Source organism: Echinops telfairi, unplaced genomic scaffold (assembly GCF_000313985.2).
Source record: "Echinops telfairi isolate 266 unplaced genomic scaffold, ASM31398v2 ScPeMD7_7469;HRSCAF=8507_0, whole genome shotgun sequence".
In the NCBI taxonomy this organism is placed as follows: domain Eukaryota; kingdom Metazoa; phylum Chordata; class Mammalia; order Afrosoricida; family Tenrecidae; genus Echinops; species Echinops telfairi.
In genome coordinates this window covers 21049143-21073530 of record NW_022111372.1, presented here as the reverse complement: position 1 = coordinate 21073530, position 24388 = coordinate 21049143, and the positions used below count along the sequence as shown (strand labels likewise).

Below are 24388 nucleotides of genomic sequence, written 5' to 3'. Positions count from 1 at the left end.
GTGAACGACAATCTAACTTTAATGCCCAAACTAGAAAGTAACAACCTCTCAATCAATTCCCAAAGTGGAGCCAGTTTACAGACCCACAACCTGTTGAATGAGGAGGAGGTTAGGCCCCTTTCAGGAAGGACCTCATTATACCATCAAATGGTAACCTTTCTCTCAGTGCTCCTCAAAGGGGTCTGGGCCTTTCTCAAGTATGGCTATTCATGGGAGAAAAATCAATAATCAGACATTTAAGGGATTACTGGACACTGACTCTGAATTGACCTTACTCTCAGGAGACCCAAAATATTTTGACGCTCTCCCCCTTGCCCCCGCATAGTGGGAGCTTATGGAAATCAAGTAACTAATGGAGACTTAGCTCAGGTTTATCCCATCATGATGGGTCTCCACTCTCATTCTGCAGTCATTTCCCCAATTCCACAAGGCATGATTGGAATGGACATATTCAGCAATGTTCAGCATCCCAGAAATGTGGAACAAAGACTATTATAGTAGGAAAATCCAAGTGGAAGCCATTAGAATTGCCTCTGACTTATTACCTATAAGTATTACTGCATTTATGGAGATATTTCAGAAATCAGTACCACCATCAAGGACTTGAAGGGTGCCACATCCCCGTTAATTTACCTATTTGGCCAGCACAAAAATCAGATGGCTCTTGGCAAATGAGAGTGACTTATCTTAAAACTTAACCAAGTGGTTACTCTAATTGCCACTGCTGCTCTGCATGTGGTTGCATTTCTTGAGCAAATCAATACTTCTCCTGGTATCTAGTATGCAGCTATTGATCTTTTGCATTTCAATCACCTGTAATTATCAATGCATCTTGCTCAATTTCAGATAGGAGAAATTGGCAGACATCTTCAAATTAATTAGCGTTGATCTCAGTGATTGATGTGCTAATTTAAATAATAGTCATATTAATTTGTTTACTTAGTAGGCATAGGGATATTATTATTATTATTGTATCACTGACATAGTTGTACTTAAGGATAGAACTTGAAATGTTACAAACTGACAAGTGGGATACATTGAAGATAAAACACCTGTGTACATCGAAATAATTTACCAAGAGAGCCACAGACTGGGAAAACATCTTTAGCAGTGACAAATCAGACAGAGGCCTTATTACTAAAATCAACAATACTCTGCTAGCCTACAATAAGAAAAAAAAAGTATAGCCCACTGAGGAGGTGGGCAAAGGACCAGAACAAGGGTGGAAATCTGAATGGCCAGTAACATAAGAGAAATTGTTCCTAATCCTTAGCCACATTAGAAATGCAAATTGAACCAACTATGTGATATCACCTAATGCCCTCAATGGTAACCCAATTCAAAAAATCAGAACAAGTGTTGGAGGGGCTGTGGGCAGATGGGAACTCCCATCGATTGCATCCACTGCTTGCGAAACAGTAGGTTTGTACAGCTATTATGGAAATCGATTTGATGATATCTAAAACAGATGGAAATCGAGCTACCATAGGACCCAGCAAGTCCCCTACTGGGCATATACCCAGAGGAGGCAAGAAACAGACCACAGCCAGATAGCTGTGCTCCAATGTTCATCGCAGCACAGTTCACAATTTCAAGGAGTTGGAAACAACCTAACTTTCCATGAATGGACGAATGGATTAAAAAACTCTGAAACATACATGCAATGAAGTACTATGCATCCCTAAAAAGCAGCGATGAACACATGATGCACATTGTCACATGGGAAGAGTTGGAGGGCATTATGCTAAGTGAAGTAAGCCAAGGAAGAAAGGACAAGTCCAGCTGGAATCCACTGAGGTACGCTTTAAAAGGAGAATGGCAATAGGGAAAAGGCTATTCCTGTGATCACGAGGTGTTGATGGGATCAGGTATCAGGCATCAGTAAACCCAAAACAACCATTTCAATGTGAACAGGGGTGGGGGGGGGGTGGGAGGATTCAGAATGGAGACCCAAAGCCCGTCTATAGACAATTGCACATCCCCTCACAGGAGGGTCACAAGGAAGAGATGAACCAGCCATGGTGAAGCATAGTACCAACAGAAAATACAACATTCCTTAGTTTTTTTAATGCTTCCCCCACCCCCCACTAACATGTCCCCAATGCTACCTTACAAATCCGGCTAGCCTAGAGCATATAGACTGGTACAGGTAAGAGATCTCAACACAGGGAATCCAGGACCGATAAACCCCTCTGGAACAACAATGGGAGTAGCGATTCCATGGTGGTAGGGGGAAGGCGGAGGGAGAATAATATATATATAAACTCCCCCCTGTCCCCCTTCCAAGGGGACAAACAACAGAAATGTGGATGAAGGGAAACAGCAGTTAGTGTAAGATATGAAAAGAATAATAACTTATGAATTAGCCAGGGTTTACGAGGTGGGAGGGTGGGAGGGTGGAGGAGGAAGGAAGAAAATGAGGAGCTGATACCAAGGGCTGATGTAGAAAGAAAATGTTTTGAAAAGGATGATGGCAACAAATGTACAAATGTGCTTCATACAATTGAGGTATGGATTGTTGTAAGAGCTGTAAGAGCCCTCAATAAAATGGTTTTTTAAAAAGAAGACGGAATGTGACACCATTCCTCTTCAATTTGTCATTTCTAGCACAGTAAATCATATGATCACTCAATTCAAGACCATTTCAGCTCACTAATACCTGGGTTACCAATCTTTATCCATTCTATTTCATTTTGATAATCTCATTTATTTTTTCACTTTCATATTATTTTCTGATTACTAATGGATGTTTGCAGCTGTTTCTTCATCTCCTTTGAGTCAGGACACATCAGCAAATGTAGGCTCTGAAAACGCTGGTCCCTCCGTGTCAGTAAGGTCAAGTCTGCTTGGCAGAAGCTACTCTTCCCCATTGTGTGTTGTGTGTCTTCCAACTTGAGGGGCTCACCTGCTTGCATGGTATCAGACTACGCGCCACTGCTATTTATAAGATTTTTTTTAATGGACCACCTCTTTCTCCTTCCTAGTCTGTCATAATCTGGAAGCTCCAATGAGACTTGTTCACCAGGAGTGACATTAGTGGTATTTGAAATCCTTATGGCAAATCTTCAGCACCACGGATGTCAGCATGTGAGACAAATTGACAAGACTAGCTGTAGAATCTGTAATATTTACAGTAAAACATCTTCATCAGCTTAGGAGCGCTACACTTTTCTTTGAACTGCATAGGTGGTAAAAATGTTAAATATACAACTACTAGCTGAAAGGATGGCAGTTCAAACCCACCTACTTGAGCCGGAAAAGCTAGGCCTTGACCTGTGCTTCTGAAAGGTCAGACTCTCAGAAACCCGTGTAACCATTTGTTACTCTGCACACTTAGGGTCACCATGAGTTGGAAAATATTTGATGGCAACTAATCTTAAAAACCACATTGTCCTTGGTATGATTACATCTGGTTACATGTAAGATACTTAACTTACAGAGTTTTTGTTTTTAATTCCAAAAGAAGACAAGGTGTATCCCATTGATCTTTTATTTACCCTTCCTAAATAAAGCAATTCTGACAACTACATTACAAGAATGTCATGCAGAAATATCACTAAAAGACAAATTATTACCTGATATAAGGATAGCTCAAAACTTTAAATCTTAGTAGTGAATCATTTGTTGATCTTAGATATCTAGCCAGTAGGTTATGACTGCTTCACAGTCCGCAGGATACATTAATAATGTCATTAATGAAGTTGGTGGAAAAATTTAAATAATATTGGTTTGGTTAGATTTATATGATATATGGGTAAGGCATTTAGTTTAGTATTCTTGCCACAGAACTTATCAAGAATATTCAGAATGGCCCTGCTAAATGAATGTGACCATTTTTTGCATTGTTAAATCTATAACTATTTATGTTGTTGCTTAGGAATGCTTTCCTTCTCTATATTTTGTAAATTTTTCAGAAGCCAAAAATTAAGGTTTGTCCTTAATGAATTATAGTTGATAATAATTTTTTAAAGGAATGTGATAATGAATATATAAGCTGCAAAAATACTGGATTATATTTACTAAACAACCTAAAGGCCAGTGACCACATGAAATGAAATTACATCATGGTGCTAAAAACAAAAACAAAAATGTTAGTATTTATTTCTAAAAGTAATGGAAATTTTAAGAAGACTACTTCCGAAGATGATGATAAATCATTGGTATTTTTACCTTTGTCAAATAACTATTCTATATTATTTTTACTTATCTAAACCCCAAGGTTTCTTGTCCATATATAAAATAAATAGCTGATTATGTACTCTGTAGTTAGCAGACAAATAAAATTAGATTAAGCTATTATTTGGGTTCATATTAGCAAATCTTTTAAACAGAAAATTAATTCCAATTGTTTGATTTTTTTATCCAGTTTAAAGAACAGCTTTCAAAGTTTATTTTGTTGAGAATACTAATATATACCCATTTAAAGAAGTAAACAGATAATTTGGGGAGCTTAATTATAGTAAAATTTAAAATTTTGGTTAAAAAATTATATTGTGGTAAAAATAATAATAATATGAGATTTCTATGGGACAAAAATATAGTTCTAATTATAGTTAATACATAGTTTTTTCCCAATAAGTTTCATTATTCTACCAAATTAAAATGAAAACTCTTGTTATTAAATTTCAGTAAAGATATATGAATATGGTTCCATCTAGTTATGTCTCTAGAGATCCTTCTGTGGGCTGTCCTGGGAAGGAAAGTGCTAGTTATTTTCTATTCAGAAATGAGGAAGAGGTGAGTTGTGCGTGTCTTCTTTGGGATATAAAAGTTATTTAAAGCAAAATCTCTGTTCACTGTGTGCATGTCATTAGATGAAACCATCCAACATTATTTCTACTCAGAGAGATACATTAAGGTTAAGTTAATTGTCATTTCCTTTTATCTTTACCTCATCAAACTCTTTTCAACTTCTCTGGGTTGTATTATTATCTCTATTGTTATTATGTGTCATCTAGTGGATTCTTACCCAAAGCAACACTATGTACACACTGCCCAATCTTGAGGCATTTTCACATTGGTGTTATATTTGTTCCCGTTACAATCCATCTCGATGAGTGTCTTACTTCTCTAATCTCTTTTCTGTCATTCTATTGAACCAAGCAGGGTGTCCTTTTTCTGATACTGGGCTCTCCTGAGATCATAACCAAAGTACATGAGACCAAGTCAGGCCATCGTAGTTTCCAAGGAGCATTCACTGTACTTCTTCAAAGACAGATGCACATGCTTTTCTGACAATTCATAATACTTTTGATATTTTCGTTCAATATGCCAATTCTTCCATCTTCTCTGTTCATTGACCAGCTTTTATTTGCATATGAGGTCACTTAAAATACCGAGGCCTATTTTAGTCCTCAACGCGATATATCTGACCTCTTGTTTTATTGATTTAAAGTCATTCTGAGGCCATTCTAATATGCCACTACGGTCAATATAGATTGAAAATCAACTTGATGGCACCCAATAGCATCATCAACAACATAAGTTATGTGTATGTTGGATTTGTTTTTAAGATACTTGCTTAGACTATATTGTGTCCTCCCTTACACCTGGTGTGTCTCACATACAACCCCAGGCATAGCTACGATGAATCATTCAATATAGGCTTCAACTTCCTTTGTATAGATGGTATTTCCCATGAAGCATATGCAACATGTGTTTTTTCACTTTCTACCTGAGCTTCTCCAGTAACAAAAACAAGTGGAACTCACTGTTAACCATTTCTTGCATAGTTATAAAATTCAAGGAAATTAATAAACATCTGAGGAAATGTTCAAATTATTTAACCTATGGAACATAATAGATAAAAATATTTCTCTTTGTTGACTAGCTCCTGGCATGGCTACTTCCAAGTCATTTAACATATTCCTAACAAGATCTGGATGGGACTGAGTTCCAGTTGCTTATTGTAGGATTAGATGAAAAACATGAATTGGTGTTATATGGGAATTTCCTTTTGGTTTTTTGATGTCCACTTTTTCCCATTCTTGCTTCCTGAGATCGTGTGCCAAATAAGATAACTGCATTAAAATTCATGTTTTTGGCAGTTCTTTCAGGAGGATCAACCCAGGGGAAAGCTAATGAGTCAAACATTTTTCAGTGTTGTTAAGGATTTTAAAGATAGATATTAATCATGCTTAATGTTGAATTATTAATGCAAGCTAGTATATGGTGATTTTCCTAGTGTTTTATCATTTCATGAAATATTTAACTTGTGAAATTTAAAAATAGTACTATTTCATTCCATTGAGGTAAACTTGAGGTTACTGCTAGTATCAAGCGAGGGCTGCATTTGGTTAGATTCTGATGGTTAAAGAAGCATCAAAGGGGTACCTCATCCCTAATGAACCTGTCTTCCGACCAGTGGTTCTCAACCTTCCTAATGCTGCGGCCCTTTCATACACTTCCTGTTGTGGTGCCCCCCCCCCCAACCATAAAATTATTTTCGTTGCTACTTCATAATTGTAATTTGGCTACTGTTTTGAATCAGGTGACCCCTGTGAAAGGGTTGTTTGATACCCAAAGAAGTCACAACCCACAGGTTGAGAACCGCTGATTTAGGGTATTGTCATTCTCCTTACTCATGTGTACAGATAAGTCTCATGAATATATCACTGTGGGAGATGGGAATTTTGGCACTTTGCCAACTATCAATGAGCATAGTATCTGTCACAGGAGTTGCCGGAAGCACTGAAGTCCTCTTAGCTGAAAATCCACATTCGCATAGCAGACTTTGGTAAAATATTACCAATGTAAACACCTCATCTTATACTGTCATACTCTTATTGACTGTATTTCTAGTATATGTGCCAATTTTGTATGTTTCTTTATCAGCAGAAATATATGTACTTCATTCTCAAGTGCTTTTCCATGCTGTTGAGACAAGTATTCAAGTGCAAAATATGGTGGTCCAGGAAATGACACCTTTATTAGGCAAGATATTCAATATCAACAAAAAATTGTTCAAAACTATTGAAGTGTAAATGCCACAAAACCAATTGCAAAATCATATTGGACTTATTTGACCTTCCCCCAAACTTGAATGCAAAAACATGCTCAATAAAGTTTTAAAAACAAGTCAAATAGTATGTTTAGATGCCATATTCTATGTTTATTAAGTTTTTTTTAATTTTCAACTGCTTTTCAAACAAAACCCAATAACCTATATATTTTCAACAGTGCAAATGATATGATTTAATTTTGTGCTGCTAATTTCAAAATCTTCCAGAAGTGACTAAAGAATACAGAGATAGTAGTAACATGAGGAGAAACATCTTCTTCGATCAGAGATGATACCACCAATCAAATGGATGTGGCACACTTAACAGGCTGGTTGATAGAAGCCCAATCCATAGATTGGTCTGTAACAAGAAGAGTGGCAGTTCCTAGAAGTCAGGTAATTTGGATGGCAGAATCGGGATCCAAAGCCTTGAATAGGGAAGCCATGCCACAGGGGTCTGAAATCACTGGATCCACGGTGCAGAGTGTAATGGCATCTGGATCCATAGTCCAGGGAAGGGCAGCTGCTGGATCCAAAGTCCAGAAACCCTGTAGAAGTCATCTGGTGGGGACTGCACAATGGTGACCTCCTTGGACGGTAACAGGACATCTGGCAGGGTCTGAACACCGCAGAGGAGCTCTGGCAGCTAAAAGGCTTGTAGCAGGACTCTTGATAATCTCTGTAGAGAGAAGATCCCAGGCTGCGTGTTCTGGGAGAGCAAAAGTCAATGCTGTAGACTAAATTGCTGGGGGAAGAAGAGCCACTGTGGGAGCGTCGGTTGCACAGGTAAGCCCCTTGGGAGCGGGAGGAGAAGTTTCCAGAGCTGTAGTTGTAAGGCATGTTGACTGAAGATGTTAAGTCCAGATGCGTTACAGTGAGAAGATTCTGAGTTCTGGTACCACCTCCAGATGGGTAACACTTAAATACCCCAGTCAAGGGTGTGGCACACTACAAGATTGTGGTGTCCTGGAATCCCTCATTTGCATATGTGTAATTTCATTTTCTCTGTAATCGCAATGGTATTTGTATAGTTTTCCACATATGGTTTTTATAGGTGCTGTAATTTTGTTTTTTATGGTACCACGCCAATGAAATACTTTAATGTTAGAAATGCTGTGACTGCGTTACAGTAATCCCCGTTCCTTCAGGACCAGGTGAACTCCTCCTTTTTCTCCTTCCTAAGCAGTCTGTATGTTTCCATCTGACTCTGCTGGACCATGTTTCCTCCTTAGGGAGGAGAGTCATATAACATCAGTATTCTTCTGCTTCAGCAGCTCACGTAGAGCTTCCACCAGTGAGGATGACCTATATTTTTGTTTTGTTTTTGACCATTCATTCTCCCATCCTTAGCAGTTTTATTTGCTTTTAATTCACATATCATACAATTCAATAGTTCATTCACATCAAGAAGGGTTGACATCATCACAATCAGTTTTAGAACATTCACCATTCACTCTGATTCTTAAAAAGAGAAACACAAATCCCAAGTGTGTGCTGACTTACAGCAAAGTCACGTGTGTGCCTGTGGTAACTTGTTGTAGCAAAAATAAAAAATAAATACAACAGACACTGTTGCTACATGGTTCACCTCAAATTCAAGGAAAATAAATTAAAATAATAAAAGATTGATGAAACAAAGAGAGTAAGATATTTACCATGCTTAACACTGTGTTTCCAAGATTAGTTCATGTTGCAACATATTTAAGGACTTTGTGTCTCTTTATGAATGAACAATTATTCAAAAACAGACCAACATTGAGTGATTTTACTTATTAAAATCTCTAGAATGGCCAAATGTACGGGGACCAAATCTTATTAGCAGTTACTAGGCATGGGGGTAAATGCAGGAATTATTGCTTAGGAAGAATTCCGTATTTGTTTACAATGATAGAAATACATAGTTTATGCAGCTAGTATCACTAAATTCTACTTGTAGAAAATGTTGAATTGGAAAATGTTATAAATAGATGGATAGATAGGATAAATTAGGTATAAAAAACAGGGGTTGGGAAAAGGTGGAGCTAGTAGTAAGTACAAGAAAGAATACATTGTTCTGAAATTGATTGTGGTAATGATTGAACAACTCTTCTTAATATGATTGAACTATTGAATTGTATTACATGTGAATTATATGCCCCAAAACCTGTTAATATTTTTAATAGACTAAGAGGAAGTCGGTTAGAAACAGAAAGATGCCTTCAAATATATTTAAAGACAAGGTGACAAGAATGTGCCAAGGGAAATAATGCCAGAGGACGTCAGTCTAGGCTCCTCACCGTGTGGTGAGTGAGAGCAGGGACCAAGCGGACGAGGAATTCACAGAAGGCCAAGATAGCCAAACTCTTGTTCAATCACACTCCTGATCTGCACGTCATTTCATCTAATGATTTTATAATCAAAACTTTAAAATGTATATGTATGCATTTTGTATATTTTTATGTCTATATTTAGAAATATGAGCATATTTCTGGTTCCTACTCTCTTAGAAGTTCTCAAGCTTTTCTCTTTGGAGGCCTTAAATGTCTTTCTGATATTTCCAGACCTAGGGACCGTCTTCCATGTTCCTTCTCAGGGTGAAATGTCTTTCTTTCCTAATCCTCTTTTACTCTGTAGGGTAGCGGGAAAGTTACTACTTAGGTGTCCTCGGGGAAGGTCCTGGAGTCACAACTCTGCTTCCAAAATGACGATTTTTGATGTCTCCATCCATTTTTCATTTTTTGTCTCCATTTTTTTTCTTTTTTGGTTTTGTCTTTCTTTTTATGCTGCTATGATTTATTTAGGGAGCTCTGATGGCATAGTGGTTATGTGGTTGGCTACTAACCACAAGGGCATCAGTTCAAAACCACCAACTGCTGATAAGTTATAGTCTTAGAAACTCACTTGGGTAGTTCTACCCTGCCCTGTAGGGTACCAATGAATCAGGATTGACTCTATGGTAGTAAGTTAGATTGTTTGTTTATTTATGTATTTATTTATTTATTGCTTCTGTTAAAGTATACAGACAAATGCTGAAAGTAAATGATAGTTGTATCATTTAAACAGCTTCTTTTTTAAGTTTATTCACAAATATAAAATATTTAAATATAACCAAGTAAGCAATTGATAACCCCCTATGTCACCAGGGTTCCCCAATTAGTTGGGGGGCTAAAAGGAGTATAATATGAGTGTTAGTGGGATTGCTTTCTCATTTTATTTCCTAATAAAACTGTATTGTACTTACAAAGTAATGCTAAAAATCTTCAATTTACTCAAAAACATTATCTTTAAATTTGTAAACAAAAAATTAGATAAGGTAAACCATCTAGAAAGGAAGGAGTGAGGAGAAGAAGTCAATGCCATTAATTCAAATGAGTATTTTGTGAGTTCTTTATTTTTGGTTCTACAAAACCAGAAATCATTCCTTCTTTATCTGTTCCTCCCACAAGTAGGGTACATGTCTTTTCAATGCAACACTGTGGACACTAGTCCTTAACTATTTTCCATTCTTCCAGACACAAGTCACTAAAATAATTTTGATGACAAAATTTAAAATTCTAGAAGATGGATAAATATCAAAGGTTCCCCAATAGATCAGTTTATGAGTCACACATGTATGTTTCTATAAATTTTGCAGAAAACAGTACTAAGAACATGGAATCAAACATAGTAGTTTATTTGGGGGTGAAGCCAAGAAATACTGCTCACTCTCCAAACACTGCCATGGGGCCAACACTGACTCTCAGCGACCCCTGGTGGGGTTCCAACACTAGAACTATAACAGGAATAGAACGCGCAGTCTTTTTTCTGCTGAGCTGCTAGCATGCGATGTGGTATGGAAGGAAGAAGGAGCCTTCCGTGGCACTGTCATACAAGTAACATATGGGCGAGCACATAAATCAAGGGACATGATACTGCCACATCAGGTTGCTCTACCCTTAAAGTTAGGTGCCAATTCTGAAAATGCTGTCTGAGAGGCTGGGCATTTCCAAAATCTCACAGGACTGGGGAATTCATTGAAATATGGAATCCCACCACGGAGGTGGAAAATATTCTGGACTTCAAAGACCAATGCCTAAATATAGCCAATATGTCATAAGGATTGGAGTCGATTTTGGGGTCTTCTCAATTTGTGATTGGGGTAAGTAATCTAGGTTGTCACTGTTCTTTGCATAGCAGCCGACCAGAACACCTACGTAAATCCTTTCTGGAAGAAAGTAAATCCACTCAGAGCCTTTTAATATGAAATATCTATCACTTTCTCAAAACACGGGTGGAATCTAGAAAGATGAGCCTGAAACCGAAGTGAGAACTGGCAACTAGAATCTAAAGCACAGGGTAAAGCTAATGAGTCTGCCAACGCAGACACGGGACTGCCCACGTGAAGAAGTTAACAAGGCAGAAGAAAACACTGTTTTCTAAGGATATTAAAAAAACTAAAGGTAAGACAGAGAACAAAAACTGATTAGAAAAAAAATTACATAAACATAAAAATGAACCTTAATATCTCTTTCTAGACCCTCAAAGGATTGTTTAGCAGTAGATTACTCAGAACTGAGAAGACAATGACTGAATTAGAATTTGAGACAAAAAAGTGTCCCAACGAAACAAAAAGAAACAAAGTGATAAAAAATACAGAAAAGTGTATTTAACATATGTAAAAGGAGAGGCTCATTTATAATTGGAACCTAAGAAAGAGAAGGTGAGGAACAATATTTGAAGAGACTATGGACAATTAACCAAAAAGGATAAAAGGTGAAATGTATCAACTCAGATATTAAATGTTAATGAGAAAAATAATGTAGGTCTGACTTAACCAAGGTACAAGTGATTGATGGATGTTTTTTACATTCATTAATCAGTTATAGTACATCACATACACTCCAAAGCTAAACTCTGAAGTGTTTTTAAATGTTTCTTTTTAAAAAATAGTTAAAATCAGAATATTCCTTTGAAGTAAGGATGTTAAAATTTTGACTTGTTTACATTGGACACATCATCAGGAAACAAACAAACAGAAGCAACAACATGCAGGAAACAAAACTGAAGGAAACCGTCAACAAGATGGATTGACGTGGCAGCTACAACAATACACTTGAACAGACCATCAATCATGGGGATGGTATAGGACCAGAAATTGCCTTTTGTTACCCATGTTTGTTTTGAGTCAGAGACAAACGCCTCTGGGATCAACAGCAAATAATTAAAATAATCTTCGTTAAGTTTAAATAGACTCCTCAGCTATAGAACTCCCATTGTGAATACTTTTTTAATCTGGTAGTCAAGTATTGTCATCTCAAAACAATGTACACAAAACTCCATCTTCTAATTGTCTTCATGTCCCCTTCTCCGCACTTCACTTTGTGTCTTACAAACGTTAATTTGCTTTTGGGTCTTAAAGATGTGGTCAGATAGCAGCGGTTTCCTTCACATGTGAGTATTTTGCTTGCAAAAGGTAGTCTTCAACTCACAGAACCAAGAAGTGTTATAAATTCCAAACATGATATACAGGAAAGAGGTGACCATGGCCATTGGACATAATGGAAAGGTAAAACATACAAATTCACAATGGAAATGAGAGATTTTAACTTGCATGTTGTCAAAAATAAAATGATGCATAACTGAGAGGAACAGAAGATAAATAAACAGTAAAGGACACAGAAAATGTGAACATGATTAAGAAGACAGACCTAATTGAAATGTATAGAGCTCTTTTCTGAACAGTTTCATAACATGCATTATTTTCAAGTGTCTACAGAACATTTGCCAAAACAGGTTATAGCAGGAAAAACTTCCAAAAGATTGTGATCATGGTTTAAGTTGGAAATAATAGCAACAATATTAACTAGCAAATGCTGATACATGGAATTAAGCAATATGTTTCCACTGACAAAGGATACAGCCAAAGAAAATATAAAATATGTCAATATAAAACCATGCATAGTGAAAAGGGTATAGAACTAAATACACACATTTTAAAAGGGGGAAAAAACTGGGTAGATATCAGTGTCTTATTAATAAAATCCAGGAGTACAGGAAAGAAATTACATTAATTCCAAATTAAGAAAATGTTTAAATAGAGTCAAGAGCAGAGATTATTGAAACAAAAGCAAATAAATGTAAAAGCTCTATAAAGTCAACTACTAAGGTTCTTAATAACAAATTAGAGGAGACAGATGGAGTGAAATTTGTGTTCTATAACTTAATATATTAGTTGAGATTCATCAAGAAGTGATTATTATGACTGAATGAAGATACAAGGACCTTGAGTAAGGAAACAGAGAAGGAATTGTCTGAGATTGCCAGGCAGACTACCAATAATTCCTCAAGGCCAAGGAGGAATGTTGCAGATAAATCTTATGGCTTCCAAGAACAGGCTCCTCTAGTATTTTTTGCTATGTTCAGCCATTGCTCGGACATCCCAGGGAGTATACGACTTCAGCACAAATGCAACTATAAAACTTGAACTACATCATGTCTAATCGTTGGGGAATGATGCCTCGTGTAATTGGAGCTCAGATATCTGTGGCGGTTCAGTGGTAGCATCCATGTATACTTTTATGCAATCTTACCGACACATGCATCCCAAATGGGGATACCACCTGTGTGGCCCAGACGACAGATTACAAAGAAAATTCTGGAAATTTACTTCTGAAAATCAGTGAGGAAAGGGTTCTTATTGTCGGTCAACCTATCAGGGTCTTCAGAATCCTATCTGAGCAGTGGTTTCTCCTGTTGAGTGTGTGGCTGTCTTGAATCAGGAACTGACTTGCCAGCAGTTGACAAGAACAACAGTCAAAGATCTGAGAATTATGTTTTCAAGGCTGCCACATATATCAATGAGAATCTGACAAGATCACAGGAGTCAGAAGAGGAGTCAGGGCAGCTGCATTACATCTATGACATAATGGTTCTTTCTCTCCCCTCAACGCTGTCAGAATTTGGACTCTCGTTTTAAGGGTCCAAACTGGTTTCCACTTGTCACTGTCTCTACTGTCTCTTTCTGTCACTGTATATTGAAATATTGTCCAAGATTCTGGTTTTAACCTTCAATGACATTTAGTTTGTCTTGACTAGTATTTTTCAGGGTTCATGAAACCCACTGGAGAATAAAATATGATAGATTGATGTTAAGTTGAAGAAAGAGAAATAATTAATACCATTAAGGTTAATATTTAGTAGGTTTCTGCTTATGCTGTGTATCTAATTCGTTAATACACGAGAAACAGTCTTATTCCCCACTTTTCAAATATAAGTATTCACTTAATATAGCCAGCAACAAACCCATGGAGTATAAACGAAGGAAAAAGAAGTTTCCTCCTGGTCATGATGGGATGAGCATTAATGTGAAACAGTCAAAGCATTTCTGACATAAATTCAATTCATTGGCTTTGTGCTATAGCAATAAAATAAAGCATCCATGAATATAATAGGTGGGCAACAACTCACAATTACAGAGGTTATGGAATTACACATATGTAAATAAGGAAGCACACATATGAAAAAAAGTATTCAGTAGGGTACCACACCTGTTGCTGAGAGTATATAAATGCCCTAGTCTAGAAGGTGGCATTAAAACTCAGAATCTTCTCACTGTAACAGTGTTGAACTCCCATCTCCTATCAGCATGTCCTACCACGGCTGCCTTGGAAACGTCTCATCCCGCTCCCTGGATGGTTACGGAAACTACCCTGCCCTCTCCTGCCGCTCTTCTACCCCCAGCAACTTGGTATACAGCACTGATTTCTGCTCTCCCAGCACCTACCAGCTGAACTCTTCTCTCTACGGAGGCTGTCAAGAAACCTGCTATGAGCCCAAGAGCTGCCAGAAGTCTTGTACAGTATCCGGTCCCTGGGAGACTTCCTGCTATCGCCCTCAGACCTCCGTGCTCGGCAGTTGGTCTGGGACCACCTGCAATAGATCTCTAGGCTTTGGATCCAGAAGCTGCTCCTCACTGGGCTATGGACTCAGAAGCTGTGATTCACTGGGCTGTGGATTCAATGGCTTCAGACCCTTGGGCTATGGAGCTTGTAGCTTCCCTTATACTGGCTATGGATTTAGATTATGCCACCCAACCTATTTTCCTTTCAGGAGTTTCCAGTCATCTTGTTACAAACCAATCTATAAATCTGGCTTTTATTGATTAATCTGTTGACTTGTTAAATACATTTCAACGATGCATGAAGAATCCATAATAAGATCAGATATTGTTTAGATTTTCTCCATTGAAAGTTAGGCTCGTGTTCCTTGGTCACCAGCTTTGTTTTCCTCCCTATCTCTCAAACATTGGCTGACAGATTCTGTAAAATGAAGGAGCAACCCAAATTGTATTATTGATAAAATTATGTATTTGCACCCTTCCTCAAAATAGGTCAGAAAGAAAATAATGTTATTCTAATAAATTCTTCATTTGACTCCACCAATATGCTGTTAAAGTTGTTATTTATTAGTTTGTATTGACTGGGATTCTTTTCCATCGCTTCTAGTAATTAGTTTGAATGCTCTGATTTTGCAGGATGTGCACTAATTTAGGTAGAGTTTAATTATTCTCATTTCTATAAGCAGGGGATTTCTCCATGCTCATAGTTTCCAGACCAATCTTTTCTTGTTGATCAACATTTCAAAAAGATGGAATAGCTTGCAATAACTATAGGTTAAACATTTTCAAAGATGGAACATAGCAAAGAAGTTTGAAGAGTACAGGAGTAAAATGTAGATTTAAATTATGAAGCAGTATATGAAAAGAAAGATCAGTGTGTGGTTGTATATTTTTAAAAAGCACTTAGAAGTGCTTTGGGTCTTTGAGATATCAAGAGTTTTGCATCTCATTTTAATTTACTAAATCCCTGTGCCTCAATTCTGTTTTCAATTTGCTCAAATTATCCCCATTTTCATGAAAAGAAAGAAAACAAACTTAGATGGGATGGAACCAGCTTCAGCAGGTACAGGGTTGCATCTGAGAGCTTTGCCAGCAAGTGAACTGAATCTAACTGAAAATAACAACTCTCAAAAATCATCGAATGTAATTGTTTCATTGTGTCTTGATTTGAAAATGTGTATCCTTTGTTTATACCATTTTGAATGTTCCCGTCCCAGTGTAGATAAGGCACGGTACTAAACTAGAGTGCACACTAATAACCAGAGGCATCATACTTACACAGAACAAGCAATGTTGAAATGTTTTTCTGTTCTCTATTTTGCAACATCTTCAAACACAACAGAAAATAGGAAATGGAATAGAGAGTATTACATAGTTGGCAACAGATTTAGTCTCAAGCATATAAATCGTGTTCTGTTTACTTCTCCTTTATTTCCAAAGTAACACATTATTAAATATAAAAAAGAACTTCAGAAATCATAGAATTCAACCTACTTATTCTAGAGAAGTAGCAATTGGGATGTAGAAGAATTAGCTAGCAACTTTCCAAAGATGGCCCAGAAAGTAATTATGAGTAAAACTGCTTCGTTTCAATAAATTGCCACATTCTCTTTTATCTCTCTTTTGCTGCCTCTACTTTTTATTCTTCTCCCTCTAGCATAGTCACAGTTCTTATGTAATTTTTTTAAAGATGAATGAATAATGAAAGGAAATTTTGGGGATAATCTATCATTGCATCACAAAGCTTAAAATGTTAAATTATGTCATCTTCTATAAATTCAGTCTTCATTTTAAAAGTTTGGAACTTTAAGGATCCCAGTTTTCCCAATTTCATAATATCCACTCAAGGGAAATTATACAACATTGGTGTGTCGGTCCAGGTGGACTAGAGAAACAAATCCAGAGATACTCAGATGTGTGTAGGAAAGAGCTTTATATACAAGAGCAATTGAATATTGAGAAAATATCCCAACCCAGTCCAGATCAAGTCCAAAGTCTGATCGTAGCCCACATGTCTGATACCAATCTATAAAGTCCTCTTCAGACTCACGAAACACATGCAATGAGCTGAATGCAGGAAGATCACAGGCCAGTGGGTAGGGAGTCTTGTGGATCCAGTGGCATTGTTAACATCTCAGTGCTGGCAGGGCTTTCCACTTGGCTTCTCTGGCTCCAGAGGTCTAGCTCGTTTAGTCTCTCTCCATGTGTCTTCTCCACAGAGATGTCTCCCAGGAAGTGAGCATGAGTCCCATCTCCAGTGAGCTATTTACCACCTTAGCTCCTCCAAATGAAGCTATCAGGCTACTACCGGATTGACAGGCTAAACTCCATCCCTTCACTCTGAATCCTCAAATTGACATCAGATTATGTAACTACCACAATTGGTAAAAGCTGTGTTGTTGTGGGCAACAACTGTAGCTTCTTGAACAAGCTGAAAAAATATATTTGCTTTAGATTTCAAGTGAAGGGATGTTTTTCTGGCTCTTACACACTGACATAAAGTCCTATTGACTTAATAGGTAAATCAGATTTAGTGCTCTAAACAATAAAAATCTTACAATATCCTACGTTGGAAGTCTGGCATAGCCTCATTGTCTAAAAAACTAAGGTGTTGGCATGCCTGTGTGTCTTTTCTGAGACTCTTCTAAGGGTGCTTCAATCGCAATGTAGTCTGTCGGTGGTTCTGATGGAGAATGCAATTGGTGCTAACTGGAAGATTGGAAGCTTGAGGACACTAGAAGTGTCTCTGAGGAAAGACTTCAAGGTCTTTTTATAAATCCAGCCATTGAAAACCCTGGAGAAGGACGTTGTTCTAATCTGACACAGGTGGTTAATATGATTTGATTTCAATGTATATGTGATTACACTGGATCTGCTTAGTCATTCAAGATAATCTTCCTATGATAAGATCACATGATCAGGAACCAAAGTTTCATCTACAACCTTACTTCCTCTGTGCCCTATTAAAATGGACTGATTTTCAGACTTGGGAGACTGACCTGTATCTTAGAGATGTTTTTATTCTCTTTATCACAATTAGCAGATGAGCAAATTAAAAGACAACAAAACTTAGAGTGGATCATTTGGAATTAAATACAATGGATTGCTAATGATAGCATAAAATAACTAGCAAAATTTAAGGTTGAAAACAGCAAATTTTTCACAACACAATTGGACCGATCATTATAGAAACTATCCCATGTCAGTTTGGTAATTCACTGTTTTCAAGTCAATATTGTCTCATAGTGACCCTACAGGATGGGATAGAACTGCCTCTGGAAGTATGGGAAATGATGACTCTTTAAGGCAGTAGAAAAACCTATCTTTCTCCCTTGAAGCTGCTGGTGCTTTTGAACTGCTGACCTTTAGGATGACAGCCCAATGTGTAACCACTAAGCCACCAGGGCTCCTTAGTCAATGTAAGAAAAAGCTATTATTTTTATTAAGAAACTCACACCTCCAGAATTGATGTTCTGTGATTAGGACTCAGAAAAATACCATTTTCTTCTATATCGTCTCTAGAAACACTTTGAATTTCCCAAAACACAAATTTCAGTCTTTCCAATTTCCAACAATTTCGCATGTTAGAGTGTTCTGGTCCCCCAGTTCCTACCCTGTCTGGACATTTACCTGATTTATGTCAAGTCGCTTCCAGTTTTCCAGCTTCCTTCTGCTGTTTGCTCTGACAGTTACAAAACACTGTGAATTCTAAGCCAATGGAATGAGGGCCGAGCTTCTGCTGCACACATCACTCTGACTCCAGAAGTTGCCGATCATCTGTTCCCCACCTGGTTTGCAAGGATGACTTCTAGGAATTGATGAAATCATTTTCCCAGAAGCTAGCTCATGAATCACTTCTATGCATTAGATTTTAACAGTTCTTTCCTTAATGGTTGCGTTACTAGCTATTATTGAGCTAACGGTGTTGTTCCCCACAGCTCCAGTTCCCCGTATTTTTTGTTTGTTCTTGTGTTCATTTTTGTTTTAGTTATGACTCAAAACACGTGACCACTGTATCAGTACCATTTTTTTCCATGAGTACTTAGCATGAATTGGACTCTATACTATGGAACCATCTTATTAAATGTAACTTTTAAAGGCAATTGTATTATTTGGTATCTTATCTAATTTCCCCAGTTTCCAATTCATGTTATATAAATTCTCCATAGAGTGTCCATGGCTGTGGCCCTTCAGAAGCAGGTCCCTAGGCAGGTCCTCTGAGGACTCTCTGGATGTGTTTTAACCATCAACCTTTCAGATAATGACTGAGCACTTTATTATTTGCATCAGTTCATCTAAGCTCACTGCCGTGGATACGATTTGACTCATAGTGACCCTTTAGGAGAGGGTAGACTTGCCCTTGTGGGTTTGTGAGACTGGAGCTGTTTACAGGGTAGGAGGTCTCATCTTTCTTCCTTGGTCAGCAAGGCACTCGTTATTACTCCATAATGATCAATATATTAAGATAAGTCTGTGGTATCTCAGTAGACTGAGTGTAATAGAGCAAGAAAATATTAAGCTGTCATTTAATTACAATAATTATAAACTGCAAATGAAAAATTCTTGATGTTGAAATATATTATCAAGGGGACTTTATGTTATTCTAAGGTAGCAGTATACGTTTTCCTGTTAAATAATGTTTGAATAGGTCTGAAGAATAAATAAGGATAGATATCTGGAACTTGGAGAAAAAGAAATTTGAGGACCAATTTTTTGGCATGAGACTCAACATTTCAACTCACTGCCATCAAGTGTAAGTCTGTTGTGTGACCTTACAGGACAGAGCATAACTGCCCCTGTAGGTTTCTGAGGCTGTAAATGTTTATGAGAGCAGAAAGCTTCATCTTTCTCCGATGGAGGAAGTGGAGGGTTTGAACTGCTGGCCTTGCAGTTAGCAACCCAACACTTAAGCTACTATGCCATCAGGGATCCTTGAGATATGCACTATAGATAAAAAATTAAATCATTTGGCTGGTCATTGGCTTAGTCTACAAACATATTTGGGGACTATTCTCTGCACATCTTTCACAGCACAATTTAAATTTGTAGATTTTACTTTGAAAACTCAGAGCACCAATATTAAATACTTTAAATATTGAAGAAAGTAATGAAATAACACTCCCAAATATAAAGCTGTACCATGAACTAAAAGATACCCAATATATGCAAATGTATCTATAAATTCAACAGACACTCAACATTTGTGTTGAAACTGATAAACTGAATCTAAAGATTATAAAATTAAAGAAGCTATAAAAATAAAACATCACAGAAAAGAAACATTAAATCAGTGTAACAAAACAGAGTTTTGAATAAGCCTATTCAAGTGCTGTAATTTATCTATCATCTATCTATCTTTATCTATTTATCTAACTATCTATCTCAAATAAGCCTACATATCAGGAAAGGGGTGGAGAGGTTTTTGTTTTGTTTTGTTTTGTTTTTCAATAAAAACTGTTATATTCACTAGAAGAAAGGAAGAAAGGAAAGAAGGAAGGAAGGGAGACCAGGATATGCTTTATTTGTATAAAGAAACAAATATTAAAAGATGCTACATATAAACACTGATATTATTTAAGTCCTCAGAAACACAGAATAAGAGAATATCTTTCTAATACTAAAGTAAATAACTAATCATTTTTTCAGAAATTATATTTGAAAAAATGCAAGACCAAATAAATTCCCGCTCAAGGCAATCTATGTATTACAGCGAAGACCTGCTCCGTGGGGTTTTACTTGCTGAAAGACCCCAATCCCCAGCCCAGCTTTTCTCTCTGCCAGCCTGGGAGCGATTGTATTATAATTTCTTTGTTTTATGAACTATTACTATCTCTTTAAGAAATTTTTAGTTGGAATCATCAGTCTTCATGTAGATTGGTGTCTCCATGCAACTGGATAAGTATTTTTTTCTTTTTCTGAAGAATACTCTGAAATTCAATTTCCACAGGCTGAGTGAATTTTTCTGTACACCACATCCCACCTCTATTAATTTGACACTAATTCAAGTCCAATTAAAATACACATGAACAAAAGCAATCTAAAGTAATAATTGCATCTAATGGTGGAGGCATTATAAAGAAAATTGAAACCTAAAAGTTGAGGGCTATCTAAAAAATAAAGACATCTAAGCAAAGAGAGAATTGAAGGTCAGTTGACCTATCAGGAAAAGCAGGTTTAGGCTGAGTTGAAAGAAGAGCAGAGGTAGAAATATGCTTCAGTCCTTTTGTATATTTTGAATGTTTGACCTCACTCAGGTTTATCATTTATTCATAATTACTCAAAAGACCTTTTTACTCAATACCTCGACTGAAGTGTCTCATCCAAGCCAGCTATTTTCATTCAGCTTTCCAATTCAGCTTAAAGGATACTTTCTCTAAACGTTTCTGTGGGAATTTTTGTCATCTAAGAAAGCCAAAGCATCCTTGTTAAATTTTGGTATATGCCGGATGAGTAAGAGCCCGGTTGTGAAGTGGTTACGCATTGGACTTTGACCTGCAGGTTTAGCAGTTCGAAATCGCTCACCTCTCTGCGAAAGAAAAAGTGGGCTTCCCGCTGCTATAAACAGGTACAGCCTCAGCCACTCACAGGGGCAGATCCGTCCTATAAGGTAAGTCCTCACTATAAGTCGGCATAGACTCAATGGCAGCGAACTATACCAAGGACCTGCTCTCTCACAGCTGCAATCGCTCTTGTAATTAAATACGTAGTTAATTGGTCAGCATCTGTTTACAATGATAGAAAGACAGAAAGAGGAAAAACAAACCACATTTTAAAAATATACAAGGCCTTCACAAACGTTCATGGAAAGATTGAATTAAAAGACAATAGAAATCCTCCAGGAAATTTTGAAGACCTCTCTTAGGTCTTAATTTTCTCATGGGGAAATTAAGAACAAGCGAAATATTGACAGACTCTTTTCAGTGCATAGGACATTTAACAAAGGTTACCGACGACAGTGAACATACTAAAAATCAGAATACCAAATAAGATCGAGGAGACATACCGACTATAATGTCGAATAGATTCCCCTCTCTATTTGTACACAACCCTAAGAAGGGGAGAGCCTGAAAAACTTACTGTCTGAGAATCCACCGGAGAAACAAAACAAACAAACCAAAAACATTGTTTATTTGCATGGTTCGTGTAGTTTAAGGACCCAGAGGCTGTGCTGCTGCTGATAGGTTAGTGTTATCAGGTGGATGCTATCAATAGCCCACCTCATTCAGACTTTAAAATTCCTCCACCACGACCCCCTTCCGCATTCAGTGGAAACTTTCCTGTTCACCCAGTTGCTGTGACACAGTACCTCATCTAAAACACTCCCTAATGTAAGTAAAATTATGTCATTTAATTTGTTTTCCTCCCAGGTTCTCCATCTCTGGGCTTTAATGTATAGGAAGTCTCTTTCCCACTGAGGTTGAGTTAAAATAGATGCATAAAGATTGAACCCTGTGTGTGCTGAGTAGTAGAACCCTGGTGGTATAGTGGTTATACATTGTCTTTGATCTGCAAGGTCAGCTGGTCAAACCTACCAGGAGTTCCTCAGGAAAAAGATGAGGCTTTCTACTCTCCTAAACTGTTAGTCTCGAAAACCTACAGGGGCACTTCTACCCTGCCCTACAGGGTTACCAGCAGTCAGAATTTGCTAGGTGGTAATGAGTTTGATTTGGTTTGGCCTTCGAATAGATTCCATACACTTTAATTCTTTTGGTGCCTTGCTAACTCTGACAATATAAAGAGTGCATCCTGTTTGAAAATAAGATAAAATAAACCATTGGTGCATCAATGAATTCCCTTAGAGTCTGGCGGATGGGGAGAGCTAAATGAAAATTATTTTGAAAAAGGACTGTTACTAACAAGATGTTTGACAAGGTCCTGCTGAAGCATGATTAATAAATCCGACGGGTTAGGCAGAGGCGATAAATCAGTTTTCTGTGAGCACTAATGGAACAAAAATAAATAAAATACCAATTGGTAAAATTAATTGCAAAGAAATGACTCATGATGAGTAAACTGGAAAACAATATTATTAATTACTAGAATTTAGAATTGCATGTTCGCAAATCCCAAGATAATTGGGGTTCATAATGCTTGAGCATAAATTTGGGATCTGAAACCTAAGTTTTAAATATCACAGAACCAGAGTATAACAACATTGACACAGCATGCAGCAGGAGAAAGAAGTCTGGGAGAGACAAGACTAAGGTGAGGGCTTGTAAGAACCTTTCAGAGGATGAGGAAGGGAGGCTGCCTCAGCTGGGAGTGGGGAATGCAGAACTGTCAGATCCAGTTGTTGCAATATGGAGAAAGCCAGTTCTCGAAACACCTGGGCTTGTCATGGGTCAAACATGGTTTAACTGCAATGGTTTTATTTTAAAGGCTAGGTGTTTCTAGAATATTATTTGGAATTACTTTTTGAGATGAACATTTCTAGTTATTTTCATCCTTAAATGTGATATTGTTGTATATAATATTAATGCTAGGTGTAGTATTAAAAATTTACCATCTTCAATACTGAAATTACTGTGTGTGATCACTCTGTAATCTTGGTGTGTAATTCCTAATGAATTTATTTAAAGGACAATGCTTATTGGAAAAGGATTATCAAGGTCTAGAGAACCGTGAAAATAAAATATAAAACATACAGACAAATTTTAATCATCTGAGATGGTCAGCAAAATAAAATAAAACAACAATTGATGTCCCCTTATTTTGTTTGTGTTCTGGATGTATAACTTGCTTGAAGGCTGTATGAGAGGTTTTTTTTATAATATGGTGATAACTGGGATTGTCATATTTTTATAATGAAAGTTGTAAAGTAAGTTTGTATTTACAGGGAAGTACATGACATTTATACAGACATTACGCTTCTTATTAAAAAACATCTTTACTTTAAATTTCATGATAGCAGTACAGGAAATATAATTACTTCCCAAGCAACCTATTCACCAACCTAGTGGTGTTAATGGGGAGAAAGAGAAGAAGAAAGAAGATGAAATTATGAAAAAATATGAAATCCCATGACACTAAAATTGAATTAAAACAAATATAGGGAACTAGAGATTTCAGTCTTGGTCTTGCCATTAATTTAATACATGACTTAAAATTAGCTTTTCTGGACTGCAAGTTCCTATCTATACATTAAGTAAATTCAACTTGTGGATCTATATAATCACTTATTGCTCTCATTTTTAGATTAGGAAGAGAGTAGGGAATTACATTTTCTTAAAAATATGGTACCTTTATCAATCAATATTTCTATTTGAGATTCTGTCTTATCATATGTAAAAGGTTCTTATCATATAATGAAATAATTTCTAACAGGATTTCTTAAAGGTCTCATAAAATACTGCATAAAAATTACTTTAAAAATTGCTTGGAACTACACAAATTTTTTTTAAAATAATCATTTTATTAGGGGCTCATACAACTCATCATAATCCATACATACATCATTTGTGTCCAGCACATTAGTACATATGTTGACTTCATCATTCTCACAACACCTGCTTTCCACTTGAGCCCTTGGTGTC

General features: G+C 36.9%; 2 protein-coding genes across 2 annotated transcripts; one reads left to right on the top strand and one right to left on the bottom strand.

The window, feature by feature from the left end:
- Positions 1 to 7321: 7321 nt before the first annotated feature.
- On the bottom strand, positions 7322 to 7895 carry LOC115873551 (keratin-associated protein 13-1-like). Its single transcript, XM_030888840.1, has one exon. It carries the CDS (start codon positions 7838 to 7840, stop codon positions 7322 to 7324), a length of 519 nt encoding a protein of 172 aa, XP_030744700.1. The 5' UTR covers positions 7841 to 7895.
- Positions 7896 to 14549: 6654 nt separating this feature from the next.
- On the top strand, positions 14550 to 15119 carry LOC101661448 (keratin-associated protein 13-1-like). Its single transcript, XM_004713104.3, has one exon. The coding sequence runs from the start codon at positions 14604 to 14606 to the stop codon at positions 15117 to 15119; it is 516 nt and encodes a 171-aa protein (XP_004713161.1). The 5' UTR covers positions 14550 to 14603.
- Positions 15120 to 24388: the final 9269 nt, after the last annotated feature.